Source organism: Nerophis ophidion, linkage group LG10 (genome assembly GCF_033978795.1).
Source record: "Nerophis ophidion isolate RoL-2023_Sa linkage group LG10, RoL_Noph_v1.0, whole genome shotgun sequence".
Lineage (NCBI taxonomy): Eukaryota > Metazoa > Chordata > Actinopteri > Syngnathiformes > Syngnathidae > Nerophis > Nerophis ophidion.
In genome coordinates, this window is record NC_084620.1 from 56,764,067 (window position 1) to 56,784,066 (window position 20,000).

Below are 20,000 nucleotides of genomic sequence, written 5' to 3' on the forward strand. Positions count from 1 at the left end.
CTCCACTTGGGGCAGGGTTTGTTTTTGTTTTGACAAAGAAATTTTGTTTCTTTGTCATGAAAAAGGGAGGTTTTTGTCAGGAAAAAGGGAGGTTTTTTTGGGTTGGTAAGTAAACCCGCCATGAAAGCACTAAAACATACCCGTGTAGTGAGTTGACATTATTCACCCAAGGAACTTAAGTTATTAGAAAATTCCGGTCGGACGGTCTCTCACGGGACACATTTCGAGCGTTGTTGTTACATTAGTGAGCCACGGATTGATTGAAGTAAAGTCTGAATGTCATTAAAACAGTTAGCGCCATCATTTGGGATGTTTTCCTGCTGGCTCCGCTATGAACGGGACTCTCGCTGCTGTGTTGGATCCGCTTTGGACTGGACTCTCGTGACTGTGTTGGATCCATTATGGATTGAAATTTCACAGTATCATGTTAGACCCGCTCGACATCCATTGCTTTCCTCCTCTCCAAGGTTCTCATAGTCATCATTGTCACCGACGTCCCACTGGGTGTGAGTTATTCCTTGCCCTTATGTGGGCCTACCGAGGATGTCGTAGTGGTTTGTGCAGCCCTTTGAGACACTAGTGATTTAGGGCTATATAAGTAAACATTGATTGATTGATTGATTATTTGACATTTTTTCTAATCCCGTCCTTGCACGCTACACCGCCACAACAAAGAGAAGACGCTGTCGAAGTGGAGGCACGTAAATAAGCCCCGCCCACAAAACGGCTGTCAGAAAGTGACTTGAAGATGAGTAAAACATCATCTATGCAACATTTTGAGCAAAAAAAAAACACCATTACATGTTATGTAGACCACAACAAAGTCTTTTACTTTTAGAAAAAATAAATAAAAATAACACTCCTTTAATGAGCCTTATAATCCACTGCGCCTTATATGTGAAAAAAAGATCAAAAGTGACAGTGGTCCGGAAAATACGGTAAATTAAAAATGACCTACATGCAAAAAGGAATTTGGGTGAATCTTTACCATATATGGAGACGACAGGGCCGAAAAACGTCACAGGACAGACGGCCGGTTTTGGAGGAAGTATGAAAGAAGGCAAGATTCCATCCCATCCATTTTCTACCGCTTTTCCCTCAAGGGTCGCTGGAGCCTATCTCAGCTAAAATCGGGCGGAAGGCAGGGAACAAGTCGCCACCTCATCGCAGGGCCAACACAGATAGACAGACAACATTCACACACTAGGGACCATTTAGTGTTCCCAATCAAAATATCCCCAGGTGCATGTCTTTGGAGGTGGGAGGGGCCTATCCCCAGGTGCCTGTCTTCGGAGGTGGGAGGGGCCTATCCCCAGGTGCATGTCTTCGGAGGTGGGAGGGGCCTATCCCCAGGTGCATGTCTTTGGAGGTGGGAGGGGCCTATCCCCAGGTGCATGTCTTTGGAGGTGGGAGGGGCCTATCCCCAGGTGCATGTCTTTGGAGGTGGGAGGGGCCTATCCCCAGGTGCATGTCTTCGGAGGTGGGAGGGGCCTATCCCCAGGTGCATGTCTTTGGAGGTGGGAGGGGCCTATCCCCAGGTGCCTGTCTTTGGAGGTGGGAAAGACCCCGAGCCCTCATATTGTGAGGCACATACACTAAGTCTCTCCAGAGAGTGGTGAGGACGGCGGAGAAGATCATCAGGACTCCTCTTCCTCCTATCCAGGAGATCGCAAAAAGCCGCTGCCTGACCAGGGCTCAGAAAATCTGCAAAGACTCCTCCCACCCCCACTAAGGACTGTTTTCACTGCTGGACTCTAGAAAGCGGTTCCGCAGCCTCCGAAACAGAACCTCCAGTTCTGTAACAGCTTCTTCCCTCAGGCCGTAAGACTCTTGAACGCATCACAATTATCCCCTCAACTCCCCCCAAAATGGATTAACTCGCTGGAATAAAAAAGACAATATTACATACATCCATAAACGTGGACGCATGTGGAAAAAGTGCAATATATTTATCCGTACAGTGATCTATTTATTTATTTTATATATTATTTATATATAATTATTTAAATATGTATGCACCTTATTGCTTTTTTTTTTATCCTGCACTACCATGAGCTTATGTAACAAAATTTCGTTCTTATCTGTGCTGTAAAGTTCAAATTTGAATGACAATAAAAAGGAAGTCTAAGTCTAAGTCTAACCCCTGGTCCACTGTGCTGCCCACTCCTGGCATTCTCTCGATGAGCTTCATCACACCTGTGAACTGAAACCCTTTTCTGGTGACCACCTCTTGCAGCTCATATAGAGAATGCCAAGAGTGAGCAAAGCAGTAATCAGATCAAAGGGTGGCTATTTTGAAAAAACTAGAATATAAAACATGTTTTCAGTTAATTCACCTTTTTTTTTGGTTAATAAGTACATAACTCCACATGTCTTCATGCGCAGTTTTGATGCGACGATCTCCAATGTAAATAGTCATGACAATAAAACAAACCCACATTGAACGGAAGGTGTGTCCAAACTTTTGGCCTTTACTCTATATATTTGCACATTTGAACAGTAACACTGTGTTTGACAAGTAATTAAGTGATTATTTGGTGTACCACCGTTTGAGAATCCCTGCTCAACAGCTAACTCCACACAGAAATAGCCCGAGCGCAAGGATCGAACCCGGTACCTCTGTATTGTGAGGCAGATGCATAAACCCCCCCCCCCCCCCCCCCCCCCCTCCACCGTGCTGCACTGTGAAGGCAAGATTGTTTTATACATTTCCCTGTGATGGTTTGTTTTCAAATTTTAGGGACTTGGATCTTTAAAACGCCCTGCGATGAGGTGGCGCCTTCCGCCCGATTGTATCTGAGATAGGCACCTGCGTCCCCAGCGACCCCAAAAGGAATAAGCGGTAGAAAAGGATGGATGGATGGATCCCTAATACACAAAAACAGGCACCATTGAGTAAGAAACTTTGTTTTTGCATGATCCGTCCTCTTTAAATCTGGCACTTCAGTCGTTGTTTGTGTCCCAATACTTTTGTCCAAGAGTGCAGCCGTCTGGACGTGACGCAAAAGTGTGGGGGGGGCGGGGGGGGGGGGGGGGGGGGGGGGAGGAGAGATCAACAACAACGGAAGCGAGGCATGAAATTAAGGAGGTCATGTTCTAGCAAACCTAAGAAACGCTCGATGGCGTTTGCCCCGCCCCCTTTACGTGAACCGCTGAGAGATGGCTTTCCCGGTCTGACTACTCGCATGGCGTTTTGACCCGGGTTCGGGTCAGCACCTCGGGGACCGAGACCCTCCAAAACCAGGAGGCCACAGGATGCTTCCGAGGAGACAACGTCAGGCGCTGAGATCATGTGACCAGCAGACCCCCCCCCCCCCGCCCCTGACTCATTCTCCTAACGAGCGGGCCGTCGCCGGCTGGCGGCGGCGTCGCCCCGCGGGGATGAGACAGGAAGAGCCGCCTTCGCTGAGGCCACGCACGGGGCAAGACGTTCTCATGTGAATCCTGAGAAGAGTGCAGACGGACGGTCACATGCACCCCCCCCCCCCCCCCCCCCCCCCCCCCCGATAGGAAACAGCTGTTGATGAGCGTCACTTCGTTAGCGTTTGGAGTAGACACCGTTGGAATGATGCTGACTCCGTGCACCTTGCGTCCGTGCTGGACCCTCGCCACACGACACCGGTCTCAGCTAATTGAAGGTTTTAAGCAGGGCTCGGCGACCCGAAATGTTAAAAGAACCGTATTAGATGGAAAAAAAACTAACAAAACAACGTCTTTAAAAGCCTTATCCAAGACAACACATGATGAAAGTGTCTATATCAGCCTACTATCACAATTATTTCAAAAGTATTTTATAAGTGTTATAATTAAGGCAACACATGATGTGAGTGTCAGTATTAGTTATATTAGCCTACTATGAAAATGACTTCAAAAGTGTTAAAATGAAGACAACACATGATGCAAGTGTCTATATTAGCCTACTATCAAAATGACTTCAAAAGTGTTATATAAGTGTTATAATGAAGGCAACACATGATGTAAGTGTCTGTATTAGCTATAATAGCCTACTATGAAAATGACTTCAAAAGTGTGAAAATGAAAAATGAAGGCAACACATGATGTAAGTGTCTATATTAGCCTACTATCAAAATGACTTCAAAAGTATTTTGTAAGTGTTATAATGAGGGCAACACATGATGTAAGTGTCTATATTAGTTATATAAACCAACTATAAAATGACTTAAAACGTGTTGAAATGAAGACAACACATGATGTAAGTGTCTATATTAGCCTACTATCAAAATTATTTCAAAAGTATTTTATAAGTGTTATAATTTAGGCAACAGATGATGTGAGTGTCAGTATTAGTTATATTAGCCTACTATCAAAGTGACTTCAAAAGTCTTACATAAGTGTAATAATGAAGACAACACATGATTTAAGTGTCTATATTAGCCTACTATTAAAATGACTTCAAAAGTATTTTATAAGCGTTATAAAGAAGGCAACGCATGATGTAAGTGTCTATATTAGTTATATACACCTACTATGAAAATGACTTCAAAAGTCTTTTATAAGTGTTATAATGAAGGCAACACATGATGTGTCTATATTAGTTATATAAACCTACTATGAAAATGACTTCAAAAGTGTTATAATGAAGGCGACACATGATGTAAGTGTCTGTATTAGCCTACTATCAAAATGACTTCAAAAGTCTTATATAAATGTAATAATGAAGACAACACATGATGTAAGTGTCTATATTAGCTGACTATTAAAATTACTTCAAAAGTCTTTTATAAGTGTTATAAAGAAGGCAACACATGATGTAAGTGTCTGTATTAGTTATATACACCTACTATGAAAATGACTTCAAAAGTGTTAAAATGAAGACAACACATGATGTAAGTGTCTATATCAGCCTACTATCAAAATGACTTTATAGGTCTTATATAAGTGTTATATTGAAAGCAACACATGATGTAAGTGTCTATATTAGTTATATTAGCCTACTATCAAAATGACTTTAAAAGTCTTATATAAGTGTTATAATGAAGGCAACGCATGATGTAAGTGTCTATATTAGCTATAATAGCCTACTATCAAAAATACTTTAAAAATGTTTATATAAGTGTTATAATGAAGGCAACACATGATGTGTCTATATTAGTTGTATAAACCTATTATGAAAATGACTTCAAAAGTGTTAAAATGAAGATAACACATGATGTAAGTGTCTATATTAGCCTACTATCAAAATGACTTCAAAAGTCTTTTATAAGTGTTATAATCAAGGCAACACATGATGTGAGTGTCAGTATTAGTTAATTAGCCTACTATCAAAATGACTTCAAAAGTCTTACATAAGTGTAATAATGAAGACAACACATGATGTAAGTGTCTATATTAGCCTACTATTAAAATGACTTCAAAAGTCTTTTATAAGTGTTATAAAGAAGGCAACACATGATGTAAGTGTCTATATTAGTTATACACCTACTATGAAAATTACTTCAAAAGTGTTAAAATGAAGACAACACATGATGTAAGTGTCTATATAAGCCTACTATCAAAATGACTTCAAAAGTCTTTTATAAGTGTTATAATGAAGGCAACACATGATGTAAGTGTCGGTATTAGTTATTAGCCTACTATCAAAATTACTTTATAAGTATTATATAAGTGTTATAATGAAGACAACACATGATGTAAGTGTCTGTATTAGTTATATTAGCCTACTATCAAAAAGACTTCAAAAGTCTTACATAAGTGTAATAATGAAGACAACACATGATGTAAGTGTCTATATTAGCCTACTATCAAAATGACTTCAAAACTCTTTTATAAGTGTTATAATGAAGGCAACACATGATGTAAGTGTCCATATTAGTTATATAAACCTACCATGAAAATGACTTCAAAAGTGTTAAAATTAAGCCAACACATGATGTAAGTTTTCGGTATTAGTTATATCAGCCTACTATCAAAATGACTTCAAAAGTCTTACATAAGTGTAATAATGAAGACAACATATGATTTAAGTGTCTATATTAGCCTACTATTAAAATGACTTTAAAAGTCTTATATAAGTGTTTTAAAGAAGGCAACACATGATGAAAGTGTCTATATTAGCCTATTATCAAAATCACTTTTATACGTGTTATAATGAAGGCAACACATGATGTAAGTGTCTATATTAGCCTACTATCAAAATGACTTCAAAAGTCTTACATAAGTGTAATAATGAAGACAACACATGATGTAAGTGTCTATATGAGCCTACTATTAAAATGACTTCAAAAGTCTTTTATAAGTGTTATAATGATGTGTCTATATTAGCCCACTATCAAAATGACTTTAAACGTCTTATATAAGTGTTATAATGAAAGCAACACATGATGTAAGTGTCTATAATAGCTATAATAGCCTACTATCAAAATGACTTCAAAAGTCTTTTATAAGTGTTATAATGAAGGCAACACATGATGTAAGTGTCTATATTAGCCTACTATCAAAATGACTTTAAAAGTCTTATATAAGTGTTATAATGAAGGCAACACATGATGTAAGTGTCTATATTAGCCTGCTATCAAAATGACTTTAAAAGTCTTATATAAGTGTTATAATGAAGGCAACGCATGATGAGTTTATGTTAGCCTACTATCAAAAAGACTATGTGTCGCAGGCTGAAGCAAATCTTCGCTGTCAGAAATGTTGAAATGTAATATTAATATTTCATACAGATAATGTGTCATGAGATATATATATAAATTAAATACACAGAGGACGTAAGTAAAAGAAATTAAATAAGCTCAAATATAGCTACAAACGAGGCATAATGGTGCAATAGCATGTTAGCATGGATTATCTTGCAGTCAACACCAACAATGCTCACCTTTGTGCACTCACGCACAGCATAAATGGTTTGGTGGACAAAATGAGACAAAGTAGTGGCAGCCTCGGAGAATGTTGGACATGTAAACAAACTACGGTGAGTTCAAGGAATCCCGTATTTAGTGGGACAAAACGGCACTCGCCAATTACTCTCATCTCTGAAGCGTGTTGAATACAAACAGTGGGATTTCGAACAATTAGGAAGGTTTGTGTCATGTTTGTCCTCCTACAGAAACCATATTATTAACAAAAAATTATCTTTTTAAATTTTTATACAGTTTTGTAGAGGCTCCACGTGCGGCTCTAGACCCAGGGTTTGCCGACCCCCGGTTTAAAAGCTTTCTTTTCAACAATTGGAAAGATCTCCTGACCTTTACGGCCACATCCTCCGTCTCGCTGGGTCTCATCTGCCGCCTGGACGGCTGCTCGTAGTTGTCCATCTGGTACCGCAGGGGTTGCTTCCTGTTGATGGCTTTGGTCTTCGGGACAGGACCACGTCGAGTTTGCAGGGGAGAGAGAGAGAGAGAGAACATGGAACTAACTAGGGATGGGTACTCACCGAGTTCTGTGGGTACTACCGGGTACCGACTCATGTGAAATTAAAGACCTACTGAAAGCCACTACTAGCGACCACGCAGTCTGATAGTTTATATATCAATGATGAAATATTAACATTGCAACACATGCCAATACGGCCGCTTTAGTTGACTAAATTGCAATTTTAAATTTTGCGCGGAAGTATCCTGCTAAAACGTCGCGGTATGATGTTCCAGCATCGTTCCCAGCTATAAGTCGTCTCTTTTCATCGCATAATTCCACAGTATTCTGGATGTCTGTGTTGCTGATCTTTTGCAATTTTTTCAATGAATAATGGAGACGTCAAAGAAGAAAGCTGTAGGTGGGAAGCGGTGTATTGCGGCCACCTTTAGCAACACAAACACTGCCGGTGTTCCGACATCTCCGTTTTTAAAGGCCTACTGAAAGCCACTACTAGCGACCACGCAGTCTGGTAGTTTATATATCAATGATGAAATATTAACATTGCAACACATGCCAATACGGCCGGTTTAGTTTACTAAATTGCAATTTTAAATTTCACGCAAAGTATCCTGTTGAAAACAACGCGGTATGATAACGTCACGGATTGTAGCGGACATGTTGTTCCAGCCCGATCCCTGCTATAAATCGTCTCTTTTCATCGCATAATTTCACAGTATTCTGTACCTCTGTGTTGCTGAATCTTTTGCAATTTGTTCAATTAATAATGGAGACGTCAAAGAAGAAAGCTGTAGGTGGGAAGCGGTGTATTGCGGCCGCCTTTAGCAACACAAACACAGCCAGTGTTCCGACATCTCTGTTTTTAAAGGCCTACTGAAAGCCACTACTAGCGACCACGCAGTCTGATAGTTTATATATCAATGATGAAATATTAACATTGCAACACATGCCAATACGGCCGCTTTAGTTGACTAAATTGCAATTTTAAATTTTGCGCGGAAGTATCCTGCTAAAACGTTGCGGTATGATGTTCCAGCATCGTTCCCAGCTAGTAAGTCGTCTGTTTTCATCGCAAAATTCCACAGTATTCTGGACGTTTGTGTTGCTGATCTTTTGCAATTTTTTCAATGAATAATGGAGACGTCAAAGAAGAAAGCTGTAGGTGGGAAGCGGTGTATTGCGACCGCCTTTAGCAACACAAACACAGCCGGTGTTTCATTGTTTACATTTCTGAAAGATGACGGTGAAGCTTTACTATGGAACAGAGCGGTCAAGCGAACACGCTTGGATTGGACCACACACACAAAGTACAGTGTATTATGTGTATTAAAAAAAAAACATTATACCATTCTGTATTCTGAAGGCGATCTATGTCGTGTGCTACTCCAGCATCAATATCAGCAGCGTCGGGTTCAAATCGGTATGGTTATATCCCTTGTTTCGTTCGGGCCTGGCCGAGTGGTCACAGCATCTTCTCTATTTGAATCGCTCCCACTGCCCTCTTATCCTTGTCCTTTTTTTTTTTCCTACGCCTTCACTCTTACTTTCCTCATCCGCGAATCTTTCATCCTCGCTCAAATTAATGGGGAAATCGTCGCTTTCTCGGTCCAAATCGCTCTCGCTGCTGGTGGCCATGATTGTAAACAATGTTCAGATGTGAGGAGCTCCACAACCCGTGACGTCACGCGGACATCGTCTGCTACTTCCTGTACAGGCAAGGCTTTTTTATTAGCGACCAAAAGTCGCAAACTTTATCGTCGATGTTCTCTACTAAATCCTTTCAGCAAAATTATGGCAATATCGCGAAATGATCAAGTATGACACATAGAATGGACCTGCTATCCCCGTTTAATAACATCTGAATCGCTCTGCCGTCCAGTTTTTTTCTAGTCCTTCCCTCTCACTTTCCTCATCCACGAATCTTTCATCCTCGCTCAAATTAATGGGGAAATCGTCGCTTTCTCGGCCCGAATCGCTCTAGCTGCTGGTGGCCATGATTGTAAACAATGTTCAGATGTGAGGAGCTCCACATCCCGTGACGTCACGCGCACATCGTCTGCTACTTCCGGTACAGGCAAGGCTTTTTTATCAGCACCAAAAGTTGCCACCTTTATCGTGGATGTTCTCTACTAAATCCTTTCAGCAAAAATATGGCAATATCGTGAAATGATCAAGTATGACACACAGAATGGACCTGCTATCCCCGTTTAATAACATCTGAATCACTCTGCCGTCCAGTTTTTTTCTAGTCCTTCCCTCTCACTTTCCTCATCCACGAATCTTTCATCCTCGCTCAAATTAATGGGGAAATCGGTCGCTTTCTCGGTCCGAATCGCTCTAGCTGCTGGTGGCCATGATTGTAAACAATGTTCAGATGTGAGGAGCTCCACAACCCGTGACGTCACGCGCACATCGTCTTCTACTTCCGGTACAGGCAAGGCTTTTTTATTAGCCACCAAAAGTTGCCAACTTTATCGTGGATGTTCTCTACTAAATCCTTTCAGCAAAAATATGGCGAAATGATCAAGTATGACACATAGAATGGACCTGCTATCCCCGTTTAATAACATCTGAATCGCTCTGCCGTCCAGTTTTTTTTCTAGTCCTTCCCTCTCACTTTCCTCATCCACAAATCTTTCATCCTCGCTCAAATTAATGGGGAAATCGTCGCTTTCTCGGTCCGAATCGCTCTCGCTGCTGGTGGCCATGATTGTAAACATTGTTCAGATGTGAGGAGCTCCACAACCCGTGACGTCACACGCACATCATCTGCTACTTCCGGTACAGGCAAGGCTTTTTTATTAGCCACCAAAAGTTGCAAATTTTATCGTGGATGTTCTCTACTAAATCCTTTCAGCAAAATTATGGCAATATCGCGAAATGATCAAGTATGACACACAGAATGGACCTGCTATCCCCGTTTAATAACATCTGAATCACTCTGCCGTCCAGTTTTTTTCTAGTCCTTCCCTCTCACTTTCCTCATCCGCGAATCTTTCATCCTCGGTCAAATTAATGGGGAATTCATCGCTTTCTCGGTCCGAATCGCTCTCGCTGCTGGTGGCCATGAGTGTAAACAATGTTCAGATGTGAGGAGCTCCACAACCCGTGAAGTCACGCGCACATCGTCTGCTACTTCCAGTACAGGCAAGGCTTTTTTATTAGCCACCAAAAGTTGCTAACTTTATCGTGGATGTTCTCTACTAAATCCTTTCAGCAAAAATATGGCAATATCGGGAAATGATCAAGTATGACACATAGAATGGAGCTGCTATCCCCGTTTAAATAAGAACATCTCATTTCAGTAGGCCTTTAAAGAGTACCATAATTCGATATGTTGCAGGTGATGTCACGTCATTATTGGCTTTATTTTAACAAAAAATTTTGCATGAACATATGTTTATTATTGCCATTTAGTCCTTAAATAAAATGCTGAACATACTAGACAACTTGTCTTTTAGTAGTAAGTAAACAAACATAGACTCCTAATTAGTCTGCAGTAAAACATTGTGTCATTTATACACCTATTATTTTGCCTGCATTATGAGGGATAAACTGTAAAAATTGATTCTTAATCGACTTGTTCATTTACTGTTAATATCTGCTTATTTTCTGTTTCAACATGTTCTATCTACACTTCTGTTAAAATGTAATAATCACTTATTCGTCTCTTCTTTGATACTTGACATTAATTTTGGACGATACCACACATTTAGGTATCGATCCGATACCAAGTAGTTACAGGATCATACATTGGTCATAATCAAAGTCCTCATGTGTCCAGGGACGTATTTACTGACTTTATAAACATAATATGAATTTTTAAAAAAGGATTTTGTGACGCTAAAAAATATCGATGTAATCATAGTAATATCGACATGTACTTGGTATCATTACAGTGGATGTCAGGTGTAGATCCAACCATGCCGTTTGTTTACATTGTGACGGCGGTGAGCTATTGTATCCTCTTACGGTGTGTAGTGAAGCATGTTTAGCTATTCCTTGTCCTCCAGTGATAATGATACTTGTGAGAAACGTACTTCGAGGCAAAGATTAGTGATTTAGGAGTAGCTGGATGGGTGTTAGTTGCTAAATAGCTAGCCATGTCTTAAAGGCCTACTGAGATTAGATGTTCTTATTTAAACGGGGCTAGCAGGTCCATTCTATGTGTCATACTTGATCATTTTGCGATATTGCCATGTTTTTGCTGAAAGGATTTAGTAGAGAACATCGACCATAAAGTTTGCAACTTTTGGTCGCAAATAAAAAAGCCTTGCCTGTACAGGAAGTAGCAGACGATGTGCGCGTGACGTCACGGGTTGTGGAGCTCCTCACATCTCAACATTGTTTACAATCATGGCCACCAGCAGCGAGAGCGATTCGGACCGAAAAAGCAACGATTTCCCCATTCATTTGAGTGAGGATGAAAGATTCGTGGATGAGAAAAGTGAGAGTGAAGGACTAGAGAAAAAAAAAAAAGTTAAAGTTTAAGTTAAAGTAGCAATGATTGTCACACACACACTAGGTGTGGCGAAATTATTCTCTGCATTTGAACCAATATATGTGTGATTGTCTCACATAAGGATTGTGAATGATGGGAACAATGCCAAAAAAGTGCAGTTCCCCTCTAAATGCATCATTTGCGTGCATGCAAGGTGCACACTCACCACCCCCGGGTGCTTTTTGGCGCCCTCCGAGGGCACGGGCATCTCTCCGTTCCTCCAGCTGTCGTCTCCGATCTCGTCGCTCTGAAGGAACTCGCCCAGCTTCTGCACACTGCGACCGACACACACACACCTCCTCGTCTCATTCTGCCTCGGCGGCGGCGGCGGGAAGAAGGCAAACACACCCACCTGACGAGCGCCTTGACGGCGAACCTGACGACGGTGGAGAGCAGGAAGAGCGGTGTGACCAGGATGTTGAACAGCGCTAGAGCGGCGAAGGCCTCGGAGGGACTCGGGCAGGTTTTGTTGATGAAGTGATGCACGACGAAGGTCTGCAAGGAGTCGTCGGAGGTGTCGGAATCCACGCGGAACAGTCAAGTGGATGTGAGGAGCAGCTTACCACCAGCACCGCGGCGATGGGAATGGCGGTGTTCATGAAGACTGAAAAAAGGCAAGACAAGATCATGAACGTGAGCACGTCGCCACCGCCATCGTGTGGACTTCTCACTGGACATGGAGGTGTAGAAGGCGAACGTCTTGAGACTCTTCAGCTCCTTGCCCCGCGTCTCCTCCACGCTGCCGCAGAAGATGTTCTCCCAGGCGTACAGCTTCAGCAGCTTGATGCCCTTCAGGATCTCCGTGGTCTTCTTCAGGCGATCCGTGGAGTGCTCCTGCCAGACGAACGCTCGGGGGGTTTATTTATGGAGTGGGGCAAAAAAGTATTTAGTCAGCCAGCGATTGTGCGAGTTCTCCCACTTAAAATGATGACAGAGGTCTGTCATTTTCATCATAGAGACAGAATGTGAAAAAAACTCCAGACATTCACATTGTAAATGATGGTGGAAAATAAGTATTTGGTCAAGCATTCAAAGCTCTCACTGATGGAAGGAGGTTTTGGCTCAAAATCTCACGATACATGGCCCCATTCGTTCTTTCCTTAACACGGATCAACCGTCCCGTCCCCTTAGCAGAAAAACAGCCCCAAAGCATGATGTTTCCACCCCCATGCTTCACAGTAGGTATGGTGTTCTTGGAATGCAACTCAGTATTCTTCTTCCGCCAAACACGACCAGTTGAGTCTATACCAAAAAGTTCTATATTGGTTTCATCTGACCACATGACATTCTCCCATGTGCTCTCTGGCAAACTTCCGACGGGCCTGGACATGGACTGGCTAAAGCAGGGGGGACACGTCTGGCACTGCAGGATTTGATTCTTGACTCTTGCGACTGTGTTGGATCCATTATGGATTGAACTTTCACAGTATCATGTTAGACCCGCTCGACATCCATTGCTTTCCTCCTCTCCAAGGTTCTCATAGTCATCATTGTCACCGACGTCCCACTGGGTGTGAGTTTTCCTTGCCCTTATGTGGGCCTACCGAGGATGTCGTAGTGGTTTGTGTTGTGGTTTGTGCAGCCCTTTGGGACACTAGTGATTTAGGGCTATATAAGTAAACATTGATTGATTCCCTGTCAGTGTTAAGTGAAGTGAATTATATTTTTATAGCGCTTTTTTCTCTAGTGACTCAAAGCGCTTTACATAGTGAAACCCAATAACTAATTTTTACATTCAAACCACTGTGGGTGGCACTGGGAGCAGGTGGGTAAAGTGTCACACAACTCACGTTGTGAGTTGTGTGGTCCTCTGTCCTCTGTTGTCCTCTGTGTTTTTTATACACTTTTATTTTTATTTTTACTGTTTTAATTGATTTTACCCTTTAAATAGTTTTTAATCATATTTGTTTTTATATTGTTTTCACTGGTTTTATTTTTATTCATTTTTTGTTTTATTCAGTCATTGGTGGAGCATAATATTGTTTTTAACATGGCTGTGCAGCACTTTGGAAACGTTATTGTTGTTTAAATGTGCTATATAAATAAAGTGGATTGGATTGGATTGCCCAAAGACACAACGGCAGTAACTCGGATGGCGGAAGCGGGGATCGAACCTGCAACCCTCAAGTTGCTGGCACAGTTCGGGCATCTGGTCAGGATGCCACCCGAACGCCTCCCTAGGGAGGTGTTTAGGGCACGTCCAACCGGTAAGAGGCCACGGGGAAGACCCAGGACACGTTGGGAAGACTATGTCTCCCGGCTGGCCTGGGAACGCCTCGGGATCCCCCGGGAAGAGCTAGACGAAGTGGCTGGGGAGAGGGAAGTCTGGGTTTCCCTGCTTAGGCTGTTGCCCCCGCAACCCGACCTCGGATAAGCGGAAGATGATGGACGGATGGATGGATTATTTGTAAATGATGGTGGAAAATAAGTATTTGGTCAACATTCAAAGCTCTCACTGATGGAAGGAGGTTTTGGCTCAAAATCTCACGATACATGGCCCCATTCATTCTTTCCTTAACACGGATCAATCGTACCGTCCCCCTTAGCAGAAAAACAGCTCCAAAGCATGATGTTTCCACCCCCATGCATCACAGTAGGTATGGTGTTCTTGGAATGCAACTCAGTATTCTTCTTCCTCCAAACACGACAATTTGAGTTTATACCAAAAAGTTCTATTTTGGTTTCATCTGACCACATGACATTCTCCCATGTGCTCTCTGGCAAACTTGCGACGGGCCTGAACATGCACTGGCTAAAGCAGGGGGGGACACGTCTGTCACTGCAGGATTTGATTCTTGACTCTTGCGACTGTGTTGGATCCATTATGGATTGAACTTTCACAGTATCATGTTAGACCCGCTCGACATCCATTGCTTTCCTCCTCTCCAAGGTTTCTCATAGTCATCATTGTCACCGACGTCCCACTGGGTGTGAGTTTTCCTTGCCCTTATGTTGGCCTACCGAGGATGTCGTAGTGGTTTGTGTTGTGGTTTGTGCAGCCCTTTGGGACACTAGTGATTTAGGGCTATATGAGTAAACATTGATTGATTCCCTGTCGGTGTTAAGTGAAGTGAATTATATTTATATAGCGCTTTCTTCTCTAGTGACTCAAAGCACTTTACATAGTGAAATTCAATAACTAATTTTTACATTCAAACCACTGTGGGTGGCACTGGGAGCAGGTGGATAAAGTGTCTTGCCCAAGGACACAACGGCAGTAACTCGGATGGCGGAAGCGGGGATCGAACCTGCAACCCTCAAGTTGCTGGCACGGTTCGGGCATCGGATAAGCGGAAGATGATGGATGGATGGATGGATGGATTATTTGTAAATGATGGTGGAAAATAAGTATTTGTTCAACCATTCAAAGCTCTCACTGATGGAAGGAGGTTTTGGCTCCAAATCTCACGATACATGGCCCCATTAATTCTTTCCTTAACACGGATCAATCGTCCCGTCCCCCTTAGCAGAAAAACAGCCCCAAAGCATGATGTTTCCACCCCCATGCTTCACAGTAGGTATGGTGTTCTTGGAATGCAACTCAGTATTCTTCTTCCTCCAAACACGACCAGTTGAGTCTATACCAAAAAGTTATATAATTTGATTTCATCTGACCACATGACATTCTCCCATGTGCTCCCTGGCAAACTTCCGACGGGCCTGGACATGCACTGGCTAAAGCAGGGGGGGACACGTCTGGCACTGCAGGATTTGATTTTTGACTCTTGCGACTGTGTTGGATCCATTATGGATTGAACTTTCACAGTATCATGTTAGACCCGCTCGACATCCATTGCTTTCCTCCTCTCCAAGGTTCTCATAGTCATCATTGTCACCGACGTCCCACTGGGTGTGAGTTTTCCTTGCCCTTATGTGGGCCTACCGAGGATGTCGTAGTGGTTTGTGTTGTGGTTTGTGCAGCCCTTTGGGACATTAGTGATTTAGGGCTATATAAGTAAACATTGATTGATTCCCTGTCGGTGTTAAGTGAAGTGAATTATATTTATATAGCGCTTTTTTCTCTAGTGACTCAAAGCGCTTTACATAGTGAAACCCAATAACTAATTTTTACATTCAAACCACTGTGGGTGGCACTGGGAGCAGGTGGGTATAGTGTCTTGCCCAAGGACACAACGGCAGTAACTCGGATGGCGGAAGCGGGGATCGAACCTGCAACCCTCAAGTTGCTGGCACGGCCGCCGAACCAATCGAGTGTATTGTGTTACTGATGGTAACCTTTGATACTTTGGTCCCAGCGCTCTTCAGGTCATTCACCAGGTCCCCGCGTGTGGTTCTGGGATTTCTGCTCTCCGTTCTCATGATCATTTTGACCCCACGGGATGAGATCTTGCGTGGAGCCCCAGATCGAGGGAGATTATCAGTGGTCTTGTATGTCTTGCTCCCACAGTTGATTTTTTTCACACCAAGCTGCTTGCCTATTGTAGATTCACTCTTCCCAGTCTGGTGCAGGTCTACAATTCTTTTCCTGGTGTCCTTTGACAGCTCTTTGGTCTTGGCCATAGTGGAGTTTGGAGTCCGACTGTTTGAGGCTGTGGACAGGTGTCTTTTATACAGATAATGAGTGGAGGACAGAAGAGCTTCTTAAAGAAGAAGTTACAGGTCTGTGAGAGCCAGAGATCTTTCTTGTTTGAAGTGACCAAATACTTATTTTCCACCATAATTTACAAATAAATTCTTAAAAATTCCTACAATGTGAATTCCTGGATTTTTTTTCCGCATTCTGTCTCTCACAGTCGAAGTGTTTTGAACTGAGAAATTTCTGGTACTGCATGCTCAAATTTAACCACGGCACCGTGGCAACTGCCCCGACCGCCTTCGTCTTTTGCCGTGATGCCCTTGTCAGGTTCAAACACCAAACTATCTATTAAACGAGACAAGAAGCACGGAATCAAGCAGAGACAGAGTTGAATTTTGCTCATGAGGAGAGACGTATCGGGCTGTACACTCAGTTACAGTTTCACCCTATGCTCTAAGGTACAGCCCCACATGCTCCTCTATTTATCCGGGTTGTCCTGAGTTAACATCGCTGAGGCTGCTTCTGAAGGGAGAGTGTAAGGGTTTCCCTCAAGCCCAACGTGCTCCTCTATTTATTCGGGAGGTCCCCAGTTAACATCACTTAGGCTGCTTCTGAAGGGAGGGGTGTAGAGGTTGCCCTCAAGTGGGTTCTTCGGACCACCGCACACTGCCAGGAGAGCCCGGAATTCAGGGTATAACACCGTTTTATTTTCATCAATCGTGCAAGGCTTTTGCTTTCCAGTAAAATGTCTTTTTCTGAGTTTGTATCTCTCTCTCTCTGTGGCTCCAACACTCCAACTCCGTGTCTCATTCTGGCTGCTGCTAATAAAGGCGACAGTTGATTAGATACCACAAAGTTCTATTTTGGTTTCATCTGACCACATGACATTCTCCCAATCCTCTGCTGTATCATCCATGTATCCATTTTGGTATAAACTCAACTGGTGGTGTTTGGAGGAAGAAGAATACTGAGTTGCATCCCAAGAACACCATACCTACTGTGAAGCATGGGGGTGGAAACATCATGCTTTGGGGCTGTTTTTTCTGCTAAGGGGACATGATGATTGATCCGTGTTAAGGAAAGAATGAATGGGGCCATGTATAGTGAGATTTGGAGCCAAAACCTCCTTCCATCAGTGAGATATTTGAATGCTTGACCAAATACTTATTTTCCACCATCATTTACACATAAATTCTTTAAAATTCTTGGATTTTTTCCCCCCACATTCTGTCCCTCACAAGTCGAAGTGTACCTATGATGAAAATTACAGACCTCTGTCATCCTTTTAAGTGGGAGAACTTGCACAATCGCTGGCTGACTAAATACTTTTTTGCCCTACTCTACGTCATCGAGGGGAAGGCCGGACCCGCCATGACACTCACCAGGGTGCTCTTCTGCGTGTCGGCCAGCTTGGTGGCGATGAGGTACTGCACGGGGGCCAGGAGAACGATGACAGATGCTCCGATCATGGCGCTCCAGCCCAGCAGGTAGTAGAGAAGAATAACACCCATCACGATCTACCGGGAGAAGACGTTCCTCAATGAAGTTGACATTTTGACCGCCTTTGATGTTTTTTTTTTTTTGAAGGACCTGCACAGGCATGGCCCACAGGTTTGGGCAGAGGAAGAGGAACCACATAAGCTGGTTGGTCTCGATGGCGACCAGGTTGTTGATCTGACCCAGCGTCATTTCCCCCATGGACATGTTGGAGGTGGACAGATGCAGGATTTTGTTGTAAATCATCGCCTGGAAGGGGATAGAAGACGGGAACCTCATGATAAATGTGTTATGCTTGTGTGGGGCTTTTCTACCTTCAAGGTACAGTCAGGTTCCAACACTGATGACATTTATTAATCAGGCAAGAAGCAAGGAACCATGCAAAGACAGAGGTCAATTTACAAACTCTGTTTCCATATAAGTTGGGAAATTGTTTTAGATGTAAATATAAACAGAATGCAATGATTTGCAAATCATTTTCAAGCCATATTCAGTTGAATATGCTACAAAGACAACATATTTGATGTTCAAACTGATAAACATTTTTTTTTTTTTTGCAAATAATCAGTAACTTTAGAATTTGATACCAGCATCACGTGACAAAGAAGTTGGGAAAGGTGGCAATAAATGCTGATAATGTTGAGGAATGCTCATCAAACACGTATTCGGAACATCCCACAGGTGTGGAAGGTAATTGGGAACAGGTGGGCGCCATGATTGGGTATAAAAACCGCTTCCCAAGTCTTTCACAAGAAAGGATGGGGCGAGGTACACCCCTTTGTCCACAACTGCGCGAGCAAATAGTCAAACAGTTTAAGAACAAAATTTCCCAAAGTGCAATTGCAAGAAATTTAGGGATTTCAACATCTACGCTCCATAATATCATCAAAAGGTTCAGAGAATCTGGAGAAATCACTCCACGTAAGCGGCATGGCCGGAAACCAACATTGAATGACCGTGACCTTCCATCCCCTTGGACAGCACTGTATCAAAAACCCACATCAATCTCTAAAGGATATCACCACATGGGCTCAGGAACACTTCAGAAAACCACTGTCACTAAATAGAGTTCATCACTACATCTGTAAGTGCAAGTTAAAGCTCTACTATGCAAAGCGAAAGCCATTTATCAACAACATCCAGAGACGCCGCCGGCTTCTCTAGGCCCGAGATCATCTAAGATGGACTGATGCAAAGTGGAAAAGTGTTTTCTGGTCTGACGAGTCCACATTTCAAATTGTTTTTGGAAATATTCAGTATAGTGTCATCCGGACCAAAAGGGAAGCCAACCATCCAGACTGTTATCGACGCAAAGTTCAAAAGCCAGCATGTGTGATGGTATGGGGGTGCATTAGTGCCCAAGGAATGGGTAACTTACACATCTGTGAAGGCACCATTAATGCTGAAAGGTACATACAGGTTTTGGAACAACATATGCTGCCATCTAAGCGCCGTCTTTTTCATGGACGCCCCTGCTTATTTCAGCAAGACAATGCCAAGCCACATTCAGCACGTGTTACAACAGCGTGGCTTCGTAAAAAAAGAGTGCGGGTACTTTCTTGGCCCGCCTGCAGTCCAGACCTGTCTCCCATGGAAAATGTGTGGCGCATTATGAAGCGTAAAATACGACAGTGGAGACCCCGGACTGTTGAAGGACTGAAGCTCTACATAAAACAAGAATGGGAAAGAATTCCACTTTCAAAGCTTCAACAATTAGTTTCCTCAGTTCCCAAACGTTTATTGAGTGTTGTTAAAAGAAAAGGTGATGTAACACAGTGGTGGACATGCCCTTTCCCAACTACTTTGGCACGTGTTGCAGCCATGAAATTCGAAGTTAATTATTATTTCCGAAACAAAATAAAGTTTATGAGTTGGAACATCAAATATCTTGTCTTTGTAGTGCATTCAACTGAATATGGGTTGAGGAGATGCTTCTCCGTTATTGATTGAAGTAAAGTCTGAATGTCATTAAAACAGCTAGCTCCATCTTTTGACACTTCTTCCACTCCCGTCCTTGCACGCTACACCGCTACAAGAAAGATGACGGGGAGAAGACACTGTCGAAGTGGAGGCACGTGAATAAGACCGCCCACAAAACGGCGCATCCTGAAGCGACTGTCAGAAGATGAT

At 42.8% G+C, this 20,000-nt stretch overlaps 1 protein-coding gene across 1 annotated transcript in view; it reads right to left on the reverse strand.

Annotated features, from left to right (window-relative positions):
• The window catches only part of abcc9 (ATP-binding cassette, sub-family C (CFTR/MRP), member 9), a 99,057-nt gene that overhangs the window by 54,869 nt on the left and 24,188 nt on the right, over positions 1–20,000 (reverse strand). Inside the window, exons 10-16 of the mRNA XM_061914670.1 lie at positions 17,964–18,119; positions 17,756–17,890; positions 12,508–12,670; positions 12,400–12,440; positions 12,189–12,331; positions 12,003–12,111; positions 7,162–7,316 (exon numbers count right to left, since the gene is read on the reverse strand). Of these exons, the coding sequence (XP_061770654.1) occupies positions 7,162–7,316; positions 12,003–12,111; positions 12,189–12,331; positions 12,400–12,440; positions 12,508–12,670; positions 17,756–17,890; positions 17,964–18,119 (902 nt within the window). The remainder of the gene's footprint in view (positions 1–7,161; positions 7,317–12,002; positions 12,112–12,188; positions 12,332–12,399; positions 12,441–12,507; positions 12,671–17,755; positions 17,891–17,963; positions 18,120–20,000) is intronic.